At 36.2% G+C, this 21730-nt stretch overlaps 3 protein-coding genes across 3 annotated transcripts; all 3 read right to left on the bottom strand.

Moving 5' to 3' along the window:
• Window positions 1–12688: 12688 nt before the first annotated feature.
• Window positions 12689–13735, bottom strand: LOC129738398 (odorant receptor 22c-like). Its single transcript, XM_055729578.1, has 2 exons — window positions 12794–13735; window positions 12689–12733 (listed from the first exon to the last, which is right to left on the bottom strand). The coding sequence occupies exons 1-2, from the start codon at window positions 13733–13735 to the stop codon at window positions 12689–12691; spliced, it is 987 nt and encodes a 328-aa protein (XP_055585553.1).
• Window positions 13736–15082: 1347 nt separating this feature from the next.
• Window positions 15083–15813, bottom strand: LOC129739887 (odorant receptor 22c-like). The gene is made up of 2 exons (XM_055731429.1): window positions 15230–15813; window positions 15083–15170 (listed from the first exon to the last, which is right to left on the bottom strand). Exons 1-2 carry the CDS (start codon window positions 15710–15712, stop codon window positions 15129–15131), a joined length of 525 nt encoding a protein of 174 aa, XP_055587404.1. The 5' UTR covers window positions 15713–15813; the 3' UTR covers window positions 15083–15128.
• A 4856-nt stretch (window positions 15814–20669) lies between these two features.
• LOC129738397 (odorant receptor 22b-like) lies at window positions 20670–21472 on the bottom strand. Its single transcript, XM_055729577.1, has 2 exons — window positions 20801–21472; window positions 20670–20737 (listed from the first exon to the last, which is right to left on the bottom strand). The coding sequence occupies exons 1-2, from the start codon at window positions 21470–21472 to the stop codon at window positions 20690–20692; spliced, it is 720 nt and encodes a 239-aa protein (XP_055585552.1). The 3' UTR covers window positions 20670–20689.
• Between the last annotated feature and the right edge of the window lie 258 nt (window positions 21473–21730).

The following is a 21730-nucleotide window of genomic DNA, read 5'->3' as shown; positions in this document are numbered from 1 at the left end:
TGCCTTAGCACTGTCAAGCTTGAGCTCCTTCTGGAGAGTTGGTGTGTATTTCTTCTAAGGTTATTCGGATTTCTTCCGATTGTTAATTTCCAGCTGTCTAATAACAAAAACATTTCCAATTGTCTTTGCATCCCATTAGCAATGAAGTTCACGTGAGTAAACAAAATTTGTGGCTCGTGGCTTCCAGAAAAGGAATAAGGTATAATCGTATGTTAGGATAAATCAAAGATTGGCACCGGCTTTCCAGAATAAACTTGTTTCTTGTATTTTGTTAATATAGTCTTTCCCATGTATGGCGTGTGTGGTAAACAAGGAATCACTTATGGCCGAGAGATGCCACGCGCATTCATTTACAATATAACACTTATTACGAGCCGCTAAGTTTACCCCTTTTCGTATACGCTTTTCTGAAGATTCTCCAAGCATAATTTAATAATAAGAAGTACATAATGGTCTGTGATTTAAACGCTTTTTATTTTATATACAGCAGCTTAGACATCAATCTGAGACCCTATATTTTGTTAAGAGTGAAGACAATGAAGACTTGAATGATTTCTCAGGAAATTTCAAAATGGACATGTGCCTAACGATGAATCGCTTTCTGACCATCCACAGGTTTGTTTATGCTGAACACTTGAGTGAATTAACATTTAGGAACTCAGTAAGATCATTAGTAAATGGGATCACTATTCGCAATATTTTTCTACTGAATTTCATGGATATACACTAAAGTGACCCAAATCAGCCTGCTTTTGAAAATCATACGCACTGCCAGCTTAAATTCATCCTAGACCTAACACAAGGTCCCACGGAAAATTTGCGCCAGATTTTATTTTTGATACTTTGACAAGGCCGTGCGAACGGGGGGGGTTTTAGGGGTTTAACCCCCCCCATGAAGATTTTTTCCAAGTAATATTTTCACCGAAGTAACGGAAAATTACTTGATGTTAAAATGTATTTGAAAATAAGTGTTAACAAGCAAGTCAGAAATTTTTCTCGCCTCCGGCGGAATTTATTCTTAAATCACCCTTGGCTTGAGACATTTCGATCTACGATACTATTCGACTTTTACGAATTGAAACTAATTTTGATTCTAAATTGCAATTCAATTTATCTTTTGTATAGGAACTCAAAACTTGATATACAAAAACCCTACCTGGTTTTCAGAATTGGGTTTTTTTTAAGAAGTGTAACTAAATAAGAACAAAGTTTGAAACGAACCATTTTTTTTAATTTAAAAAATCGTTATTTTAATTACAAATGTTATGCTGATATGATATATTCTTCAAGAAACCATTTTCGACTAAATTAAATTAAGTGTTTTTTATTTTTCTAAATGCGCAACAAAACACATAATTTACACAAGGCCACAAAATTTACATCTTTCGAAGGTGCAATGAATAAAAAAGGTAATTTCGACTAATTTGGGTACCTTGAATCTGAATATACAATATTTCTATCAGGTTTTGTTATTAAAATGACTTGAAAATAAGTAAAAAGTATTTGAGAAATTTCTTGTTTATACAAAAACTCAAATCAAAAACCTATCATTCAAAAATAAATGTTTTAAATGAATTATCAACTTTTCTCAAGAATTCAAGTATTTTTGAGTTCTGCGAAAAAAGTGATAGAAGTTTTATGTTTTTTTTACTTTTTTTCATTTATCAAATGTTTTAATTTTGTGATGGAAAATTAAAAAAACTATTCATCAATTTTTTATAGATAAAATCGTCTTTTATGAATCAATCACAATTTTTAAATTAAACTTTAAAAGTTTGAAACATGATTTGAAGTAGATAGCAACTTAAAACTTAATGTTAATGCGAAATGTTTACTAACTTTGTATTTGCTTTGTTCTTACGATATTTGTTGTAACTTGGAACTCCTTATCTTTCAATTTTATCAGTTTTCATTGATCATTCATGAAATTACCTATTTCCTTGTAAGTATAATTGAACATGAAGTTATTATTTTGAACTTCAAAAACGAACTTTTTAAGCCATTTATTTTTCTATCAATAAGTTTTTTCTCTGACTTCTGTCACTGGCACTTTTCAAATAATAATAAATATATTCATTCTTTTTTTATCAAATTAAATTAGACCATCAATCATTAAATAAATTCTCCAAAGTTCAAATTGTTTTTTTCAGTTATCGAAATTTTACATTTTTGATCGCGATTGAATACTTTTTGTTAAAATTCAAAATACTACAGCGGAATTTTTCAATCACCTTTCAGCTCAAAATAAAGAACAGAATTTTAATAAAGATGAATAAAAATTAACAATTATTTTCAAAAAAACTAATCATGGTTAGTTTTTTTTACTTGATTGGATATTTATTTTAGATTCCAGATTTCTTTTAAGCTCTGTGTTTTGGAAACGTTTATTTTAAATTAGCTTAGAAATTTTCTAGTTTAGAATCAAGAACATAATTTTGAAAAAAAAAAATATCAATGACTTATCGAAAATTTTAAACTTTTATTCTGATATTATTTAAATTTTTTTTATCAGTCCAAATTATTTTTAGTTTGTGTGGTAATCATGAGTGAAAAACGGTGTTAGAAATTTCTTTCCTTTTTTTATTGTTTATTTTTGGTATTGCAATTATTTTTAGCTTAATTTGAAATTCGAAAACCCCCCCCCATGGACGGGTCCTTCGCACGGGCCTGTACTTTGAGATATGTTGTTCGGGATGATCATGGAAACCCAGTTTCTCATTATTAGTTTCGTTCTTCATCGACCGATTGATTTATGATATCATGTTTAGGAGAAAATTGGATTTCAACCCTCATCCGCATTAGATTTCAATACCCTAATCAGCACTAGGAGTGTCAATTTGACACCACAAGCTCAAATCGTTATAACTTTTGGCGTGTTCAACCGATTTAAACATAACTTATATCAATAGAAACCTTGTAGTGTCAGTAAAATATGTTTACAACATTATATACAGCTAAAGTTACAAGTTTTCTCGTTATTCAGCATGAAAGAAAAAAAATCCGAAAAAACATGCCTCACGAAAACTGCTGTAGTTCATATGTCCACGTCCAAAAAAATATTTGCCTTATGGATATGAAAGCTGAAGTTAATGCCTACATCATGAAGATAAGAAATATTTTTTAAATTTTTTTTTTAATGAAATGGTCACAAAAAGTTCAAAAAAGTGGTCTAAAAAACCTACTTTTCATTCGATTGCTAGTAAATACTGTTTGAGCGATGGTAGAGTTTTGAAAAAATATGACTACAAACTTTATCAAAATTCCAACATTTTGCTGTCTTTAGATTTTTGATGCAACAAAAATTGAATTTACTGGAATTTTTCAAAGTTCACTACTTTGCGCGATTTTTTTGCAAATTGAAATTTCATCTGTTTTTGTGGTCCACCGTCAGGTTGTACCCGGATTTTCAGTGCTTTTACTTTGTTTGGACCAATCAAAAGTATATTCATTGGAAAGCTAATTTAATCTACATTCTAGTGAGGTACAACAAATCACGCTGTGAGATTTCACAAAAATAGGAAAATTATAAACGTAAAATCATTCCTGCATTTCTAGAACTACAAGCACCGCGTCCAGCAAAACGTGTTTGTTTGCTCACCGAGTAGGTACGGTGGGTGGTGATTTGGGCAGAGAGCGAAGCCGACAGACGAAGAAATGCACGACACGCATCGTTTCGAGAATCGGAAAATCAAATAAACTGAAGATTATTTCGTACAAAAACTATTTTCCTGACCAAACTTACTTATACTGTATTTGTTTTCTCCACTCGTGGAGTGTTCCACCGTACCCGATAAAAACAAACACAAATCCTCGCCAGTGTATTGCTACCTCGCTCACTCACACGCTCTCTCGCAACACTGGCAAAATTATCGGTGGGCCACCGTCCGTAAGCAGAACTCCGACAGGTCAAAACCAGTGCAACACCGTCCGAATAAACAAACAGTTTGACAGCACCTAGTGGTGCACCAGTGCAACACTAGTGCAACACTCGGCATAAACAAATACGGTATTACTTAATGATCCAGCGTCTTCACCTGATCCCAGTCAAGGTTCTCGTCGACAGTTCGGATTTCAGCGGCTAGGCTTTGCCGCCACGAGTTTCTGGGTCTGACTCTTCTTCGATGTCCTTCTAGATTCCAGTCTAGCCCCTCTCTGCAAATCTCGTTTTCATATTTTCGCAGCGTGTGCCTAATCCATCTCCACTTACGTTTCCGAATCTCGATTTTTAGCGGTCTTTGATGACACCGGCGATGTAGTTCCTCGTTCGAGATCCAGTTGCCAGACCACCAAGCGCGGATGATATTCCTGACCAAAACTTGCTTTTAATTTTCCCTTCAAGGTGGCTCTCAGTTCACTTTGGCTCCACTCATTTTTGACATTTTCACTGCTTGAAACATAGAGTTTTTTTTAATAAAATAAAAAAAAATTGAAAAATGTTCTGATAAAGAAGGTAGTTTATTTTATTTCGCATTCGCTGCATAACTCATTTTTTTTTTATAACTCATAACTCATTTTTTTCAATTTGGCGTTCAGTTCGGTTTGATCGAATCCCGACCATATATTTTCGACGTTTCAGGGCAAATTGAATTGCATCAGCTTCTACATGTTCTTTATAGTTTTTGTAGTTTCAAGACTAGTTTCCTTCAGGAGAGTCCGAGTAGGCGTTGACCTGGGCGCACGTCAAAAATATTCAATCCGTGGAAAAGTCGTTCTGAAAAAAGTTTAAATAAGAAAGAACCAGTATCGAATTCAGTTGAATCGTTAAGTGTTGTAGAGAAAAATACTAAAGGATGTTGGAAAGAAACAAATCAACTTTATAAACTTCGGTTGCAGTTGGTTCCGATACCAATACAGCATCAGCCTGGCTTCTGCCAACTTAAGATGTATAGTCACGATTTAGCAAAGAAGGTTTCCAGTTCACGATAAACTATTTGGTGAGATCCAACATTTTTTACGAATTATGTATTATTTTTTATAAAGTTATTGTACATAAAGCATATGAAGCGTTTGGTAAGGAAATCAACTTCGCTTTATTCCTTCCCTTGTTCCAGTATCTTTTGCGCTATTCACCACATGGTTGTCCTGGCCGTAGTAATCTCTGCAATGCATGTTTTAATATAACAAAGATTATGTTGAAAAGAAAAAGGAAAGACGCAACACGTTTTGGCTTTGTTGGAAATAGAAGATGATGAAGAAGAAGAAGAGTAGTTCCCTTCATGGAGGATACAACACAGGAATTATACTTTTTTTTTATTATAATCCGTGTTTTTATGCTTTGGTCGATGGATGGATACAATGGAAAATCAATTGAAATGGTATCTATCAATTTTCTCGATTTAAAGTTTATGGCGGTTGGGTCAATTTTCATGTTCGAGTAAACTTCGATTTGATGAATGATAGAGATAGGAAATTTAAAGTGCATTAGCATTCATTCAAACTTTCGTTAGTGTCCCGTAAGCGGTGTGTGGTTTTGTTTTCTATGAATCTTCCAAAAGCATATTTTTGTCAGGATTTATGCATTATTTTTTCACCGCATTTTTTAGTAAATGTCTTGATTGATATATGTAGGTAAGATTGACGTGATACTCAAACGTAAACAATTGTTCGCCTTTCTTTTACGTCTAATTCAGCAAGGAATAGTATGAAAATGATGCCTTCATAATCTGAAAAGTAAATAGAGTTTAATTTAATTCGAGGAATAAAATTGCGAACAAACAACAACCTGAACGAAGGTAGATAAATCCAAAGTGAAGAAATATGCATGAAAACTTGCATCCTGTTGTACATTTGTTAGTAAGAATAAAACTTTTTTTTGATTCGAAGTTGATAGCATGTACCATTCTAGATCGTAGATCGCGCGCACCGGTCCATCATTTGTCACAAGCAAATAAGTTCCGATCGAGCAATACAAAAATCCAGTTGAAACAAGGCTTAACATTAAAAAAGCAGTGGATGACACCGCATTGGAGGCCAAAACATTCAAGCACATGCCAACAATAATTTCTATAGCCATAAACACAAATATGAATAGAAATCCGAGTTTGTCTTGAAATTTGGACATGTAAGACTTTACTATCGAATGCAGTCGAATAATTTCATTCAACTCTTCCGTTAAAATTTCCTCCGATGTTATACTGTCAGCTATCAAGCCGTTGAATTTTGCCAGCATCAATTTTATTGCATCTATCTGACAGCAAGCAACCATTATACCGATGAAGTTGATAGCCAGTTGGCACAGTGCTGGGCTGATGGCAAAAAATAAAACGGTATTTTGAAATGCTAAATTTAACGGATAAAAAAGACCGGACTCTATGTCCAAAAACGGTATTACTGAGGGGACTGGTAAACCAAATTTCCGAGAATCTGGCATGAAAAATGATGACGCACTATATGCTGAAGCGGTGATTGTAACCATAATGCCATAAAATCTTACGAACAAATAGCTAATATGGAAGTATTGATCAAATATGTGTGTCAGCTCGGTCGTGTTTCTCATATGGAGTTGCACAATTGCGCATTTCTTCAACAATAGCGATCCAGCCCTGGTGGTTGAAGTAAATGTCAATGAGCGGAATTGCCAATGCTGCAGTCGTCATCATAGATGTTACACTTTCCGTTAGAACCTCCAACGTTTCCCGCATAATGCAATGAAAAATTTAGCGCCGTTACAGGATAAACCGACAATACTAAAATCGCTATGCAGCTCCAGAAATTCGGCTGCCAGTTATCGGAAAATACATCCAGCCCTACTAGGAACAGAAATTTGCGGAAAATTTTAAAAGTTTTCTCAAACTCCGGATTGTGGCCCATTGCCTTAGCACTGTCAAGCTTGAGCTCCTTCTGGAGAGTTGGTGTGTATTTCCTCTAAGGTTATTCGGATTTCTTCGCATTGGTAATTTCCAGCTGTCTAATAACAGAAAACCGTTTTTTTAATATGCCAATTTTCATTGCATAATATAAGACTTGTTTCCTGCACTTTTTTTTTTTAAAATAATCTTTCCCATGTTAATATTATTGTTGGAAGCTTAAACGATTCCATATGGATCATTTTAAAAAATCTCCCAGGGCAAGTTACACTATCTTAGACTGGTGCTAAGCTGTAATTGCTATAATTTGCTCAAATCAAATTTTACCATGTATGGTGGAATCGAATTATTTATGGTCGAGCGATGCCACGGGCAATTATATATAAAAAAAATAATACAACAATTTTCTGATAATCTTTTCTGAAGCATGTCGTTACATTTAGTAAATCTCAAGAAGTACCTCGTATTACAGGCTGTAATTATGTAAATGCTTATCATTTTACATAGAGCAGCTCAGACATCAATCTGAGACCCTTAGATTTTATGCAATATTCGAGCAGAACTGATTAAGAACTACTAACTGTAGGTAATAAACCAAAATTGTGTTAGGTGCGACAATGGAGACATACGTGGCACTTGGAACATAAAACCTAATATCGAGGAAACATGGTTTTAAGTTCTTGTGTTTGACCATTTTCTATACATTTTTGTAAAAATTGTATTTTTCTTCCGAACGTAATTGTATGTAATAATTCTTTACAATCTGAATGAAATACCAAATATAGTTATAAATATGAAGAATCGTTTGACGATGTTAACTCAAAGTCGATCATTTTTGCACTTATACCCCTTTGGCTATGGGCTCACATATTTATTTTTTTATTTACATAGTATTCCGTCTCTCGACATAACTTGACGAATAGGGGAGATGAGGGCATAACGAGCACCCGAGGCATAATGAGAACTACGCTTTTCTACGAAAGTGCGTATTTTCTTAAATCAATTTTCATGAGGATTTGTTTCGTACTTCCTATAGTATTAATTTTTCACAAAAAAAGGAATCTCCTTATCATCTTTACAGAGATATTTAAAAAAAACTAGCTTGGTTCTCAAGTTACGAAAATATTATAATTTTTGAGCACCACGAAATAAGCTCTTATGATCTTAAAATAACCTTGATCTATAAGGTACGCACTGCAACATGATGTACACATTGTTTCTCAATTTTTACCATCATAAAATTTTTGATTTTTCACTTTTATCAATTTTAAAACACGTTTTTACTTAAATTCGTTGACTAGGGGCATATAGAGCACCATATTATCGAGGCATAATGAGCATTTTCTGCAGTAGAATCTAGCAGCGAATTAAAATTGATTTATAGCGCCACACCTTGACTAGTTTTCATCCGACAATTTAGCCTATTGGTAAGGTGTCGGAGAGGTAATCAAAAGACTAGAGTTAGATTTCTGTTCGAGGTGATCTTTTTCCATTCACAATTCATGATCGATTTTTTTATTGTTACATTATACGGCTAGTAGCATCATCCTCCGAACAAAGCACTTAATGTATGAGCGTGCGTGAATTGTTTGTATTCTACAAACAGACCTAGATTATTTTGTTATTGCTTTGTTTGATGAATCTACGACTCACCTGACTTCATCGAATTGAATTCGCTGCTAGATTCCCCGGCAAAAACGCACATCTTGCTCTGATTAATGGTGCTCATACTGCCTCAGGGGGGGTTCTCATTATGCCTCCACAGTGGCTGGTTTTCAGCTTTTGGCAAAATTTTTCAAAATGCATTTTTTAACGTTTTCATCTAGTTTTTCACGTTTCAGCCCGTTAGGGAATAGGCTTTTCAAGTGTCTGAACACGAAACAATAATGTAACCTCCATATTATAGCTATTTTCTATGGTTAAATAACCGTTTTCCTTAAGGTGGCCATTATGCCCCCATCTCCTCTATAATTCCTAAAATTCACTCGGGCTCACATATATGAGTGAAATGACCCTTTGCTCTGGAACGATTTCCTAGGTATATGTAAAACGGACATGTGCCTAATGAAGAATCGCTTTCCGACTACAGGTTTACATATGCTGAACACTAGAGTGAATAAACATTAAGAAACCCATGATCAACAGTTGTTGATATTTCGATTTGGAGTATCTTGGTTCTGGATTCCATGGATATGCATACACTTAAAATTACCACTCCTTATTAGTTAAGAAGTGGGTGAAAGAACTTTTTTTTCGGGTGGCCAGGTTCTTCAAACCTTTGATTATTAGGCCCAGATCGTATTCCAGAGCTGTTAAAATTTTAGGACTATGTTGAATCTGATGTTAGCCGATTCCAGGTTGCGTCCTCCAGAGAACCCATTTCGTCGTACTTCGCCAGACCACTGTGCGCACTGCAGCAAGGAAAATACACAGAAAAGTACTTTTCGGTCGAAATTATTCCTCAAAGCGTCCCAGATAGCCTTCGGATAAGGCTTTCCACGGATGTATTCCAGCTGTGAGTCTGCTATTTTGTGGATTAGCACCGACTTGTACTTCGCATCCTTCAACGGTCGCTTTTTGCATAAAGCGTCCCTCTGCTCTGCTTCGGCTTCCTCGTGTGCTGTGGTTTAGTTAACATAAGGTTGCCAGAATTTTTTCCACTCCCATCCGGGCCTAGCAATTCCGGGCATTTTTTCAAAAAAACCTGGCAAAATCCGGGCATGGATTTCAATTTTTCAAATCCAAAAACCGGGCAAAAACCGAGCAAAATTTAGGTGTTGTTATTTATAAAAGCAAAGAAAAAATGCAAAAAAAAAATTAAATTAATATTTTATTAATGTAATTGCAGACTTCCAAAAACTTTTTGGAACACTTAAATATTTAAAGGTTTATAAAAGTAAATCAGCGAAATTTTTTTAAACAACCGTTGAAAATTTCCATACCGTTAATCGATTTTGCTGAAACTTACTCAAGAACTTTGATTTTTTTTTGGTTTCTTTGTGAAAATTGTGAAAAAAACCGGGCAATATCCGGACTTTTTTCACGATATCCGGGCAACCAGGCCGGACCGGACTTTCTCGAAATTTTGCATCAAATATCCGGGCAAACCCGGATAAAACCGGGCAATCTGGCAAGCTTAAGTTAACAGATTTATTTGAATGGTAGAGAATACAAATTTGTAGGCGGTTTTTATAGAACACTAGCTGACCCGGTGTGCTTTGCTACACCTTTCAAAATCAAATGATATTTTCAGGAATCATTCAAATTATTATTGTTTTTGGTATTATTTTAAATCAAATTATGACGAAATTAATAAGCAACCACTATAAAATAAGAGCTTCAGCTGGAGTTTCAAATTGCAACACAAACCATAACTGATATTCTGAATCTTGATTTATACATTTGTTTTAAAAAACTGATAATTTTCATCTGTTTCCTTAAGTTTCGCCCTAAAAAAGAAGGGTACCAAATTAATCGTTCGCAAATAATCTAACTTATAAAGTATGGTTGTTTTTGCTTGATATGTTCTGGATTTATGCTAAAAAACTGATTAGAGAGCCCCCCCCCCCTGTCCTTCCCTTCACCCCCTGATGAATGGAGATTGTAATCTTTAATAAACATTTTCTTCGTTCCCAAAAATCCTCTTATATCAAATATAGTTCCATTGGTTGATAAGTATTTAAGCTTTACAACAAAAATTGTATGGAGCCCCTTTCTTTCTTTCTTTCTTTCTTTCTTTCTTTCTTTCTTTCTTTCTTTCTTTCTTTCTGTAAAGCATAAGAGTTGTATAACAATCGTAAAAACTTATCTCGTAACCAAGTAATTTTCCATGCCATATTTGTTTCCATTTGTTGGCTTCGTAAGCATAAATTGAGAACTTATGCTAACAAAATTGTATTGGGCTCACCTCCCTCCTCCCATGTACCATCTCACTGAAAGCAGGATGATGTGTCAAATAATCATAGAGTCATACCAAAATGATTTTCCAAGTTAAGTATTGTCCATTTCTCGGATTTTGTAAAACAAAAGTTAAATGTAAGCTTCCCTCTTCCCTTCCTATATTCCATGCCATGCCAAATTTGGTTTTATTTAAGTGGTAACTTTTTGAGTTATGTATAAACTTGAAAGGAAGTTCCATCCCCCTTTCCGTTCTCTTCTTTTAATAGAGGGGTGATAACTTAATATTCATAAAAGTATTTTTCGTACTCAAATACTTTTTGATGATTATGATGAAAATTGGTTTAATTTCCTCGATTAATTCTCGAGTTATGCAAAAAAATGGAACCCCCCCCCCTTCTTTATTTATATCTTACCGCTTAAAAGATACGGCTTCAATTTATAATAGAAACATTTCTCGTATCCAAATACACTCACATGTCAAATATGATTCAATTTGCTTGATCAGCTCTCCAGTTATACTGAAAACTGTAAGGGAGACGTCGCTTCCCCCTTTTCATCCACCTCTTCGAAAGAGTGAGGGATACCAAATATTCATAGAAGCATTTCTCGTACCCAAAAATTGTTCCATGCCAAATTTGGTTCCATTTGTTGTTGTAGTTCTTGAGTTATGCAGTAAAAATTGTATGAAATTCCCCTCCCTCTTTCCTTTCCTCTCGCTGTAAGAAGGAATTACTTTCTTAGTTATGTTGAAAACTATAAAAGAGGCCCCTCTCCCCTTTATATCTCCCTACTGGAAAGAGGGAGGGGTCTGAAATAATCATAGAAATATTTTTCGTATCCAAATACCCTCCCATGCCAAATTTGGTTCCATTTGCTTTATTAGTTTTTGAACTATATAAAAAAATATGAAAGAGGCCCCTCTCTCTTTCAACTGGAAAGAAGGAGGGGTCTCAAATAATCATTGAAATATTTTTCGTATCCAAATACCTTCCCATGCCAAATTTGGATCCAATATCTTGATTAGTTCTCGAGTTATATGAAAAATTGTAAGGTAGCCCCCCTCCCTCCTTCCTATCACGCCACTGAAAGGAGGGAGGGGTGTCAAATATTCATAGAAATATTCCTCGTTCCCAAATACCACCCCATGCCAAATATGATACCATTTGCTTGATGGGTTCTCGAGTTATGCAAAAAATTGTCTTTTGTTTGGGAGGCCCCTCCCCCACTTGCTGAGAGAGGGAGGGGTCTCAAACCACAATAGGAACCTTCCCCTGCCTCCAATACCCCCACCTGCCAAGTTTCACGCAAATCGGTTCAGTAGATTCCGAGTCTATAGGGAACAGACAGACAGACAGACAGACAGACAGACAGACAGAAATTCATTTTGATATATATAGATTTGATTTTTTTATGGCTTGCCTGGTTTTTCCTAACGGCTAATCATAATTGTTGTCTAGTGTTGTTCCTTAACAGTCTTATGGAAAAATACGTATAACTGTGAAAATCTATCAAATTATACAATTTTGTTTGGTGATATTCAGTTCAAAATGATTATAAACTTCAAGAAAGCGTGTGCGCTTATAAAAAATTTCCAGCACTGTAGCAGTTGCTCACTAATGCTGAGGTGATTTTTTTCAATGACATCATAAATCTTCATAGGATAAACTAGTTCTCGAACACCGAAATGAAACGTACTGGAGAAAAATTCTTACCTAACTTTTCAAACAATATTTATTTACATTTTAATGTTTACAATGCTCGAGAAAAAAAAAAGAACCTACGATATTAAGAACGATTTGCTTCGGTGAAATCGAGGTGAAACAGAGGTTAGTGCTTCAAGTTCTAGATCTAAACTGGTAATTGCATACCGGAAAGCCGTCGAAATTCCATTTTCATTTGCTCAATATTTATTGTATCAAATCTTTTGTAAGTGATAGTTGTGAATCAGGTATGGAAGATCCTTTCAATGATACTATGCTTGATTACTGATTCAGTAGGGAATAATATGAAAATGATGCCTTCATTATCTGAAAAGAATAAGAAAGTTAAATCTCTTTCGAAGCATATTATTCCAAGTGAACACTTACGCTAACAAAAGTAGTTAAATCCAAAGTGAAGAAATATGCGTGCAAGCTCGGATCCGGTTGTGCATTGGCCAGAAAGAACAAAATTTTCTTTTGATTTGGAATTGACAGCATGTACCAATCGATATCGTAGATCGCATTGACCAGGCCATCATTGACCACAAGTAGATAAGTTCCGATGGAGCAATACAGGAAACTAGTTAATGCAACACTCAACATCAAAAATGTAGTGGACGATATCAAATTGTTGGCAACAACATTCAAGCACATGCCAACAGTTATAGCTACGGTGATGAACACGAAAAGGGCCAAATAGCCGAACTTGTCTTGAAATTTGGACAAATAATCTTTAACTATCGAATGTAGTCGGATAATTTCGTTCAACTCTTCCGTTAGAATTTCCTCCGATGTCGTTGGATCGTTTATCAAGACGTTGAACTTTACGAGCATCAATTTTATCGCCTCTGTCTGACAACATGCAACCATAATTCCGATGAAGTTAACAGCTAGTTGCGTGAACGCTGGACTTATGCAAAAAAATAAAACGAAGTCTTGATAAACTGAATGTACCACGTAGAAAAGACTGGAGTCTTTGTCAAAATACGGTATCACTCCTGCCATAGGTAAACCGAATTTCCTAGGATCAGGCATGATGAATGGTGACACCATATACGCTATAGCGGTTATTGTAATTAAAATGTAATAAAATTTTATGAACAAAAAACTGCGATAGAAGTATTTATCGAACACGTAGGTAAGGTTATGTTTTTCATACGGAGTCGCACAATGGCGCATTTCTTCTACGATGTCAAACCAGTCCTGGCGGTTGAAGTAAATGTCAATGAGTGGAATGGTCAACTCTCCACTTGTCATTATATTTGACACACTTTCCGTTAAGATCTCCAACGATTCCGCATAATGCAATGCAAAGTTCAAGGCCGCCATTGGATAACACGACATACAAAAAATCGCTATGTAGGTCCATAAAGTGGGCTTCCAGTTGACAGCAAAAATATCCAGTCCTTCTTGGAACAGACATCTGCGTAAGATTTTAAAAGTTTTCTCAAACTCCGGATTGTGAACCATTGCTAAGCACTGTCAAGGTTAAGAACCTTCTGAAGAATTAGAATGCATTTCTTCCAAGGTTATACCAATAATACTATGGGTTGTGAAACATACAGCTGTCTAATGAAATAATTTTGTTTTACGCATCCAGTCAGATCGAGATAAAATTGGCAATAATTTGAACCTTTTTAAATATGCAAACTATTCCATTTTATAACCAATAAAGTTGTTCATGAATAAACAACACATGTGGCTCGTGGCATACGTTGCAAGATATGGTGAAATCATGTAAAAATATCGTTAACAAATATCGATGATGTCGAAATCTTAATTTAATGTGTGAAAGTTGCCCGAAAACGTTTCAAACTTTTTGGTTAAAATGATCAATGAAAGTTGTCACTTATTGATGTATTCTTATTTTTAAACCTGGAAAATATAATTCACAGTGTTTAAGTTATCGAGCAATCAGTGTTTTCACTTCATTGTGCCAAAAAGCAAGCCATGACTTTTGACCGACGCCTTTGTTTTTCTTTTTTTTTTTTAAAGAACGTCAAAAGATTAACAAGAAATTTTACTCTTACTTAGTGGGGAATGCTTCGATAAGTGATTGGCTAAAGTTCCCAATGTAGTTTCAGGTTTGTTTTAGAATGCTGAAGCATATTTGTTTTGATCGTACATATATGTTTGGAGCCACTGGAAGGGTTTCATTTTGCCTACATACAAACCATTTTTAATTGAGCCCTGTTTTAAAATGTGACGTGATGTAGGTAGTGATAGCTTTTTGGTTCATGACCCATTATTTTTTCACCCGCACGTGGTGGTTTTTTTGGACCCGCACGTGGTCCAAGAGGATAAAATTTTTTTTAACCTTGTGTAACATTTTCATATTAGGCTACTATGATTGTCGAAAAGGGAACAAAACTCAATTGTTGAAGAGGTTTTTTGGCAAATGGAGAGGTCTAGCTACTGGACCAGTACAGCTTAAACGTCGTGATAAAATTGTCAATGTTAAATCAAAGTTGATGGCATATGTTTCGGTCTGGTCAATGTACATATATGGTTCGATGATAAGTGATAAAGTAATAAAACAGTTATTGTTTGAGCATAACATCTATTCAAACTTTCGTTGGTGTTAGTGGGTGTTCTATGATTCCTTCAGAAACGTGTTTCCGTTTGGATTTATACTTTCATTAATGTTAGTAGATTGTATATTTCTTTATTGATTCACACTTCATGGTAAATAAATGGAGCTAATTTTTGCCTTTCTACAAATTTAATTTAGTAGGGAATAATATGAAAAGGATGCTTTCATTATCTGAAAAGTTAATAAGGTTAAATTTAATTTGAGGTGTAAAATGGCAAATGACCACTTACCTGAACAAATGTAGATAAACCCAAAGTGAAAAAATATGCATGTAGGCTTGGATCCAGCTGTGCATTGGCCAGTAGGAATAAAATTTTTCTCTGATTTGGAACTGACAGCATGTACCAATCTATATCGTAAATTGTGATGACCAGGCCATCATTGACCACAAGTAGATACGTTCCAATGGAGCAATACAGGAAACTAGTTAACGCAACACTCAACATCAAAAATGTAGTGGACGATATCAAATGGTTGGCAACAACATTCAAGCACATGCCAACAGTAATTGCTACGGTGATGAACACGAAAAGAGCCAAATAGCCGAACTTGTCTTGAAATTTGGCTAGATAATCTTTAACAAGCGAATGTAGTCGAATAATTTCGTTCAACTCTTCCGTTAGAATCTCCTCCGATGTCGTTGGATCGTTTATCAAGACGTTGAACTTCACGAGCATCAATTTTATCGCTTCTGTCTGACAACATGCAACCATAATTCCGATGAAGTTAACAGCTAGTTGCGTGAACGCTGGGCTTATACAAAAAAATAAACAAAGGTTTTGATAAGTTGAATTTACTGGGTAAAAAAGGGCGGAGTCTGGGTCCAAAAACGGTATCACTGATGCCATAGGTAAACTGAATTTTCGAGGATCAGGTATGATTAATGGTGAAACGATAAACGCTATAGCGGTGATTGTTATAATAATGTAATAAGATCTAATGAACACGAAGCTGCGATAGAAGTATTTATCGAATACGTAGGTTAGGTTATGTTTCTCATATTGTGTTGCACAATGGCGCATTTCATCAACAATATCAAACCAGGCCTGGGTGTTGAAGTAAATATCAATGAGTGGAATTGCCAACTCTCCAGTGGTCATTATAGTTGATACACTTTCCGTCAAGATCTCCAGTGATTCCGCATAGTGCATTGAATAATATATAGCTGTCAAAGGATAACACGACATAAATAAAATCGCTATGTAGGTCCATAAATTTGGCTTCCAATTATCAGCAAAAATATCCAGTCCTTCTTGGAAAAGACATCTGCGTAAGATTTTAAAAGTTTTCTCGAACTCCGGATTGTGAACCATTGTCAAGGTTGAGATCCTACTGGAGAATTGGAGTCCATTTCTTCCAAGGTTATACCGATAATTTTACGGGTTGTGAACCATGCAGCTGTCTAATGAAATAAATTGTATTACGCATTTAGACACATCGAAATGATTTAGCTTTAATTTGAAGCGTTTTTCATATGCAAATTTCTCTGCAATTTATAACCAATTAAATTGTGCATAAATAAACTACGAAAAAGACTCGTGGTCTGTGATGATACAAGAAATTCATTGCAAAGATGGGTAAAATCAAAGATTTATACCCGCTTCTTGAAGAAAATGTTTTTTTGGCACCAGTCCACTCTTTAGTGTTATCGAACAACAGACGTTTTGGCTATTGTACCACTATAGTGTGTGTTTGGCGTAATGGTATGATGCCTAATCGGGCCATAACATGACGGGTCCATCATGCTTGCTTATTGTGTGACAAAATAATAATGAAATCTGCTTGATTATTGACAATGAACGCTTCTGGAGGCATTCCCTAATATAGATTTGGGTGTTCATTGTTTCCGATGTGACTTACGGGCTAAATATTTTGCCGCGCTCGCACCTTCTTGTCAAATTTTTCGGTGAAAATAGCCTTCTCCGTTTCGGGGATATCCTTGTACTTGCTGTGGTTGTGTAGTGTAGGAATGATAGAAATATCTTAAAAATATGAAAATAATAAAAATAAAAGGATCATTAGAAGTTATCGATCAATGAACAAAATTGAGTTTAGTTTATAACCGTAGGTTGGTGTAATAAATGAAGCGTGTATGGTAGAAGTGTATGAATGAAAGGAATGAAATGTCAAACAGCATTATTGATCATGGTATTGGTATTCGATTCTGATTCTGGTCTCATCGGAGAAGAAAGGAGCACAACTTGTAGTCAGTCTATAAACTAACTTTAGAGACGATAGTCACGTTTGTCCGCGGTCTGAGCGAACCGATAGAAAAGGGAAGTTACCACACTTGCGTACAGTGAAGTATTGTGGCTCAGGAAGGGTTTTATAGTCCAATTTCACATAAGTTTCATCGTCCATGATAATGTACCCAGAAATTTTGGTAAATATAGAATTAAACAGTTTCCGGGCTCTTGGTTTGACAGAAGCGGCTTGATTTGGGTTACTTTAAGGTTTTTTCCTGCTTCCGGTACGTCTTAAGCCCAAGTCGCTCTTTAGCACACATCTCGTTAGACAGCGAGGTCCCTACTTTTCTAGCCACATCCCGAGCGGAAGCCGATGGTTTCTGTTTGTAGGCATCCCTGACCTTTTTGTCGATAGCAGGACTTACAGGACCAGATTTTCGACCACTCCTCGGTTCAGCTTCAAATGTACAATGATTTCCATATTTTTTAATAGCTGTCCGTATCGCTCCAACGTTCCAACACATCCTCTTCCTTGGCCAATTTTCTCATAGAGAATTCGTTTTCAAGTGGTGGTGCACCGGTGCACTACCGGTAGTGCACTTTTTGCCATTTTCATGCTCGTTTTCACGATGAGTAGTGCACTGGTAGTGCACCATAAAGTGGACGGTGGAACACTCTGAAAATATTCGGTGTTGCTTACGCTCTCACCAATACTATCATGAATTTTGACAGCACGTGCTTCCTGATGTAAACAAATATCTGCTGGTCCGTTTATTTCTATACCGCAAAAATTGCGTTCGAGCTGTTCTTTTCTCTTTATTATCCCGAAGAACGGAAACTTGTTCCGCATTCAATACCAGTGCCGTTTCCAACAGAGGCGGAGAGTTTCACCTGGATGGCACGTTCCAAAGCGAACAACGCTCCCAAGAAGAAATGTGCCCAGAAGGCTTGCTGCAATGCGGAAAAAGAGCAGCAAATCAGAGTGCAAAAAGGCCAACCCAAAGATCTGGTGGAATCGTCCAAACCGAAAAGTTTTCTTGTTCGGGAGGGTCCTATAAGTTGGTCTTCACAGCAAGAAGCGTTCAGCTGCATCGAAGCTACTCTTCTACCAGCCAGCTTCGAGCTGCGCCTCAGGGTGACGATGCTCGGTTGCGCCAAGTCCTGGATTCCCACCCGTTGCCCTTCAAAAACGGTAGTTCTATACTACACCGGCATTGGGAGCTTGAATTTCGTTCGTTTCGGTCTGTTAGCAAAATTTTCTTCCCCGACTTCCGCGATCCGATTTCCAAGAAATTTTTTTTGTAATCTTAAATGGAAATAGGTACTCGAACGAAGATGAGATTTGCGAGAAATAAACGTTCAAAATACCGGAACCTTCAAGCTGGGGTAACTGCAGTCTAGCAGCAGCAAACATAGACCGCCCAGAATCAGCCGGTATTGCAGTCATCACAGCCAGAGGCGAACCCACTAAGCAAAATAAATCTGAAATCTTAACAATTCAACATAATATATAAATTCATGCTAAAATTTTCATATTGTTTAAAAGACAGTGATCAACTAAAGTAAATTTCATTTCAATTTTCGAAGTCAAACGAAAACAAATACCAGCTGTAATGGATTTTTGACAGCTTGATATTTTTTGTTGCACAGCCGATTTCACGCACATCAACAAAGGTGAGTGCAAAACTCGATTCATGCTCGTTTTCAGCGTGGATGGTGCAACACTTTCGGGTGGTGAAAACGAATACGGTATCAATGAGATTTCACTCACAGTACACCACTTGTTCACGATACTTTTCTCCACGCATTTTTAAATGAAGTCACTAACTAAATGTTTTTTATGTTATCACGTATCGAATTCGAAAAAAAAAAATTCAATTAAAAATGACCGTTAACCCGAGGTGTGCTCATAATTTCCGGAACAGTAAATAGATTTGACACTCCTTCATCTACACGGATTGGCTGTGTAAGTAAAGATCCGGATTTTCGCTCGTTCGTTACCTAGATACTGGAAGCATTTCTTTTTCTCAACTCGTTACTCGGCTACCGTATCTTTCCTGCGTTAACTTTGAGAACTGCTACTTTGAAGCTCTTAAATGCTCGTCGAGTTTGCCCTGCAAATTCGGTTGCGTTTTTACTTGTAGAAATTTATTCGAAATCCCTGAATTTATCAAACAAACGAAATGGCTCGTTAATCGAGATTGACTGACGAATCATGCGTGAATAATATTTCCTTCACAACTTCCAATCCGACAATCTTTAAAGGATGATTTTTCCCTTTTTTACAAAAAAATAAAAATCAGGTCGCGTGTTTGGCCCGTTCAACATCAATCTGTAAGCAAACGACAACAAAAATATTCACTCACCATGAACAAAAACATCAATAAACGAAGAGAACCCGTCCTTCTCGTATGGACATGGAATGGTGCTTCACGCGGTGACATCTCCGAGTCCTTTTCCCGTGCAACAATTTATGCTAAGATGAAACAGGAAAAAATATGAGTAATATGTGATGCGTGACACAATTACCCGCACGCGTGTCACCATATATCGTTGCTTCCAACCTACAGACGTAACGCGGGAATCGAATTGATGACCGATTGACTGACTGCGCGGGAATCGATTTAAGGAAACTGTGGAAAAAAAGATGTACCGCATGGCTTACTTGTTTTGACAGCCGAAATCGCCACCGGCAACGGCCGACGACGGTGGTTGTTTATAAATATTTCTCTGTATCAGTGCCTGCTTCGGTTGGGTGAAATTGTTTGAAGTCGGAAAAAAATAAAATAAAAATCTGCAACAAGAAAGGATGTGCATTTTTCTTTTTTGTTCGCCCATCATCCGAAAGACTTTAACTGGTTTGGTTTGGCAACCAGTGCCCGTGTGACAGTTTGGTTCATAAGTCGTTTCCGTTTCCGTTGACGTTTGTGATAGCGAGCCCGGAGCTCGGCTGCGATACGGTTGATTGGCAGTGAAAGATTGGCGGACGAATGGATGGATTGTGAGTTGGTATGGTACGCTCCATTGAACCGTTGATTGATTATTATCGGGTAATGATCTGTTTCGGATGCCCAGGCGGGAGGAATAGATGTATGTAAGTAGCGGCCACTTAGATTCTCCGTTCAAATCAACAGGCAGTCGACGGCTGTGGGAAAATGCTTGGCATGCAGCATCTTCCCCGGGTTGAAATGGGAGGATGAAACTATTCATCAGAAGGTATTTACGTTTTAGCGATCTCAAATGAAGCTCTAATTTACCAAAAAAGTTAAACTGTGATATAGAATATAATAAGAATGTCATTTTTGTGTTTGATTTTATATTTAGAATGTTATACATTATTGTAAATTGTACTTATTGTACTAATTGTACTAATTGTACTACAACTATTCAGAAACTCCAAGAAACGAAACGTTATTTTTTTAAACTTTCAAAAATCTTAGATGTTGTCTATGATTGAGAAATCCGTAATGTGATATGTTTTTTTTCAGTGCGGTGTTAATCTTTTTACCTTTGATTCAAAATGGAAAAATATGAAAACGAAGCTTTCATGATCTGAAAAAAAAACAACAGAAAAAAATTAAACCGGAGATATAAGTTTTTCTTACGTTTACTAACCTTAATGAAAGTAGACATATCCAGTGGCAGCAAAAGTGCATGTAATCTGGCAGGTGGCTGTGCATTGGCTAGGAAAAATATAAACAATTTTTGGTTCGAAATCGACAACTTATGCCAATCTAAATCATAAATCGTTTGTGCCAGTCCATCATTAACCGATAGCAAATAATTTCCACTGGAGCAAAACAACAGAACCGTTGAAATGCAGTTCAACATCAAACACGTACTGGATGACAGCAAATTGTAGGACACAACATTCAAGCACATGGCAGTAACGATTCCGATGCAGCTAAACAAGGCAAGAAACAGCAATCCGAACTTGGTTTGGATTTTGGCCACGTAGTTTTTTACTAGAGAATGCAACCGGATAATCTCGATCAATTCTTGTGTTAAAATCTTCTCCGATGTCGTAGAATCAGCAATCATACTGTTGTAACTTGTGAGAATTGATTTCACAGCATCTATCTGACAGCAGGCTGTCATAATTCCGACGATGATCACAGCAAACTGACCAACTGCTGAGCAAATGGAGGTGATTAGAATGCAGTGTTGATAAATCGAGTTTACTGAGTAAAACAGTTCAGAGTAGCTGTCCAGAAAAGGTATCACTGCTGGCAGTGGTAATCCGAACTTTCGAGGGTCTGGCCTCAAGAATGAAAAAACAGTATACATTGTGCCGGTTACTATACACAGGAAGTAGTAATATCTAACAAAAACATAGCATCGGTGAAAATATTCATCAAACAAATGGTCCAGCTTATATTTCGCAAACAATGCCTCGCAATTCCGCACATCTTCCATAATGGCGTTCCAGCCAGAGTGGTTGAAGTAAATATCCAGTAACGAAATTGACAAATTGAACACTGTCACTGTTACCGACACACTTTCCGTTAAAAATTCCATTGTTTCCACGTAATTCAATATGAAGTT

The sequence above is a fragment of the Uranotaenia lowii genome, chromosome 1 (assembly GCF_029784155.1).
Source record: "Uranotaenia lowii strain MFRU-FL chromosome 1, ASM2978415v1, whole genome shotgun sequence".
In the NCBI taxonomy this organism is placed as follows: domain Eukaryota; kingdom Metazoa; phylum Arthropoda; class Insecta; order Diptera; family Culicidae; genus Uranotaenia; species Uranotaenia lowii.
Note: the sequence above shows the minus strand (reverse complement) of the source record. Positions and strands in the feature narration are given on the sequence as shown.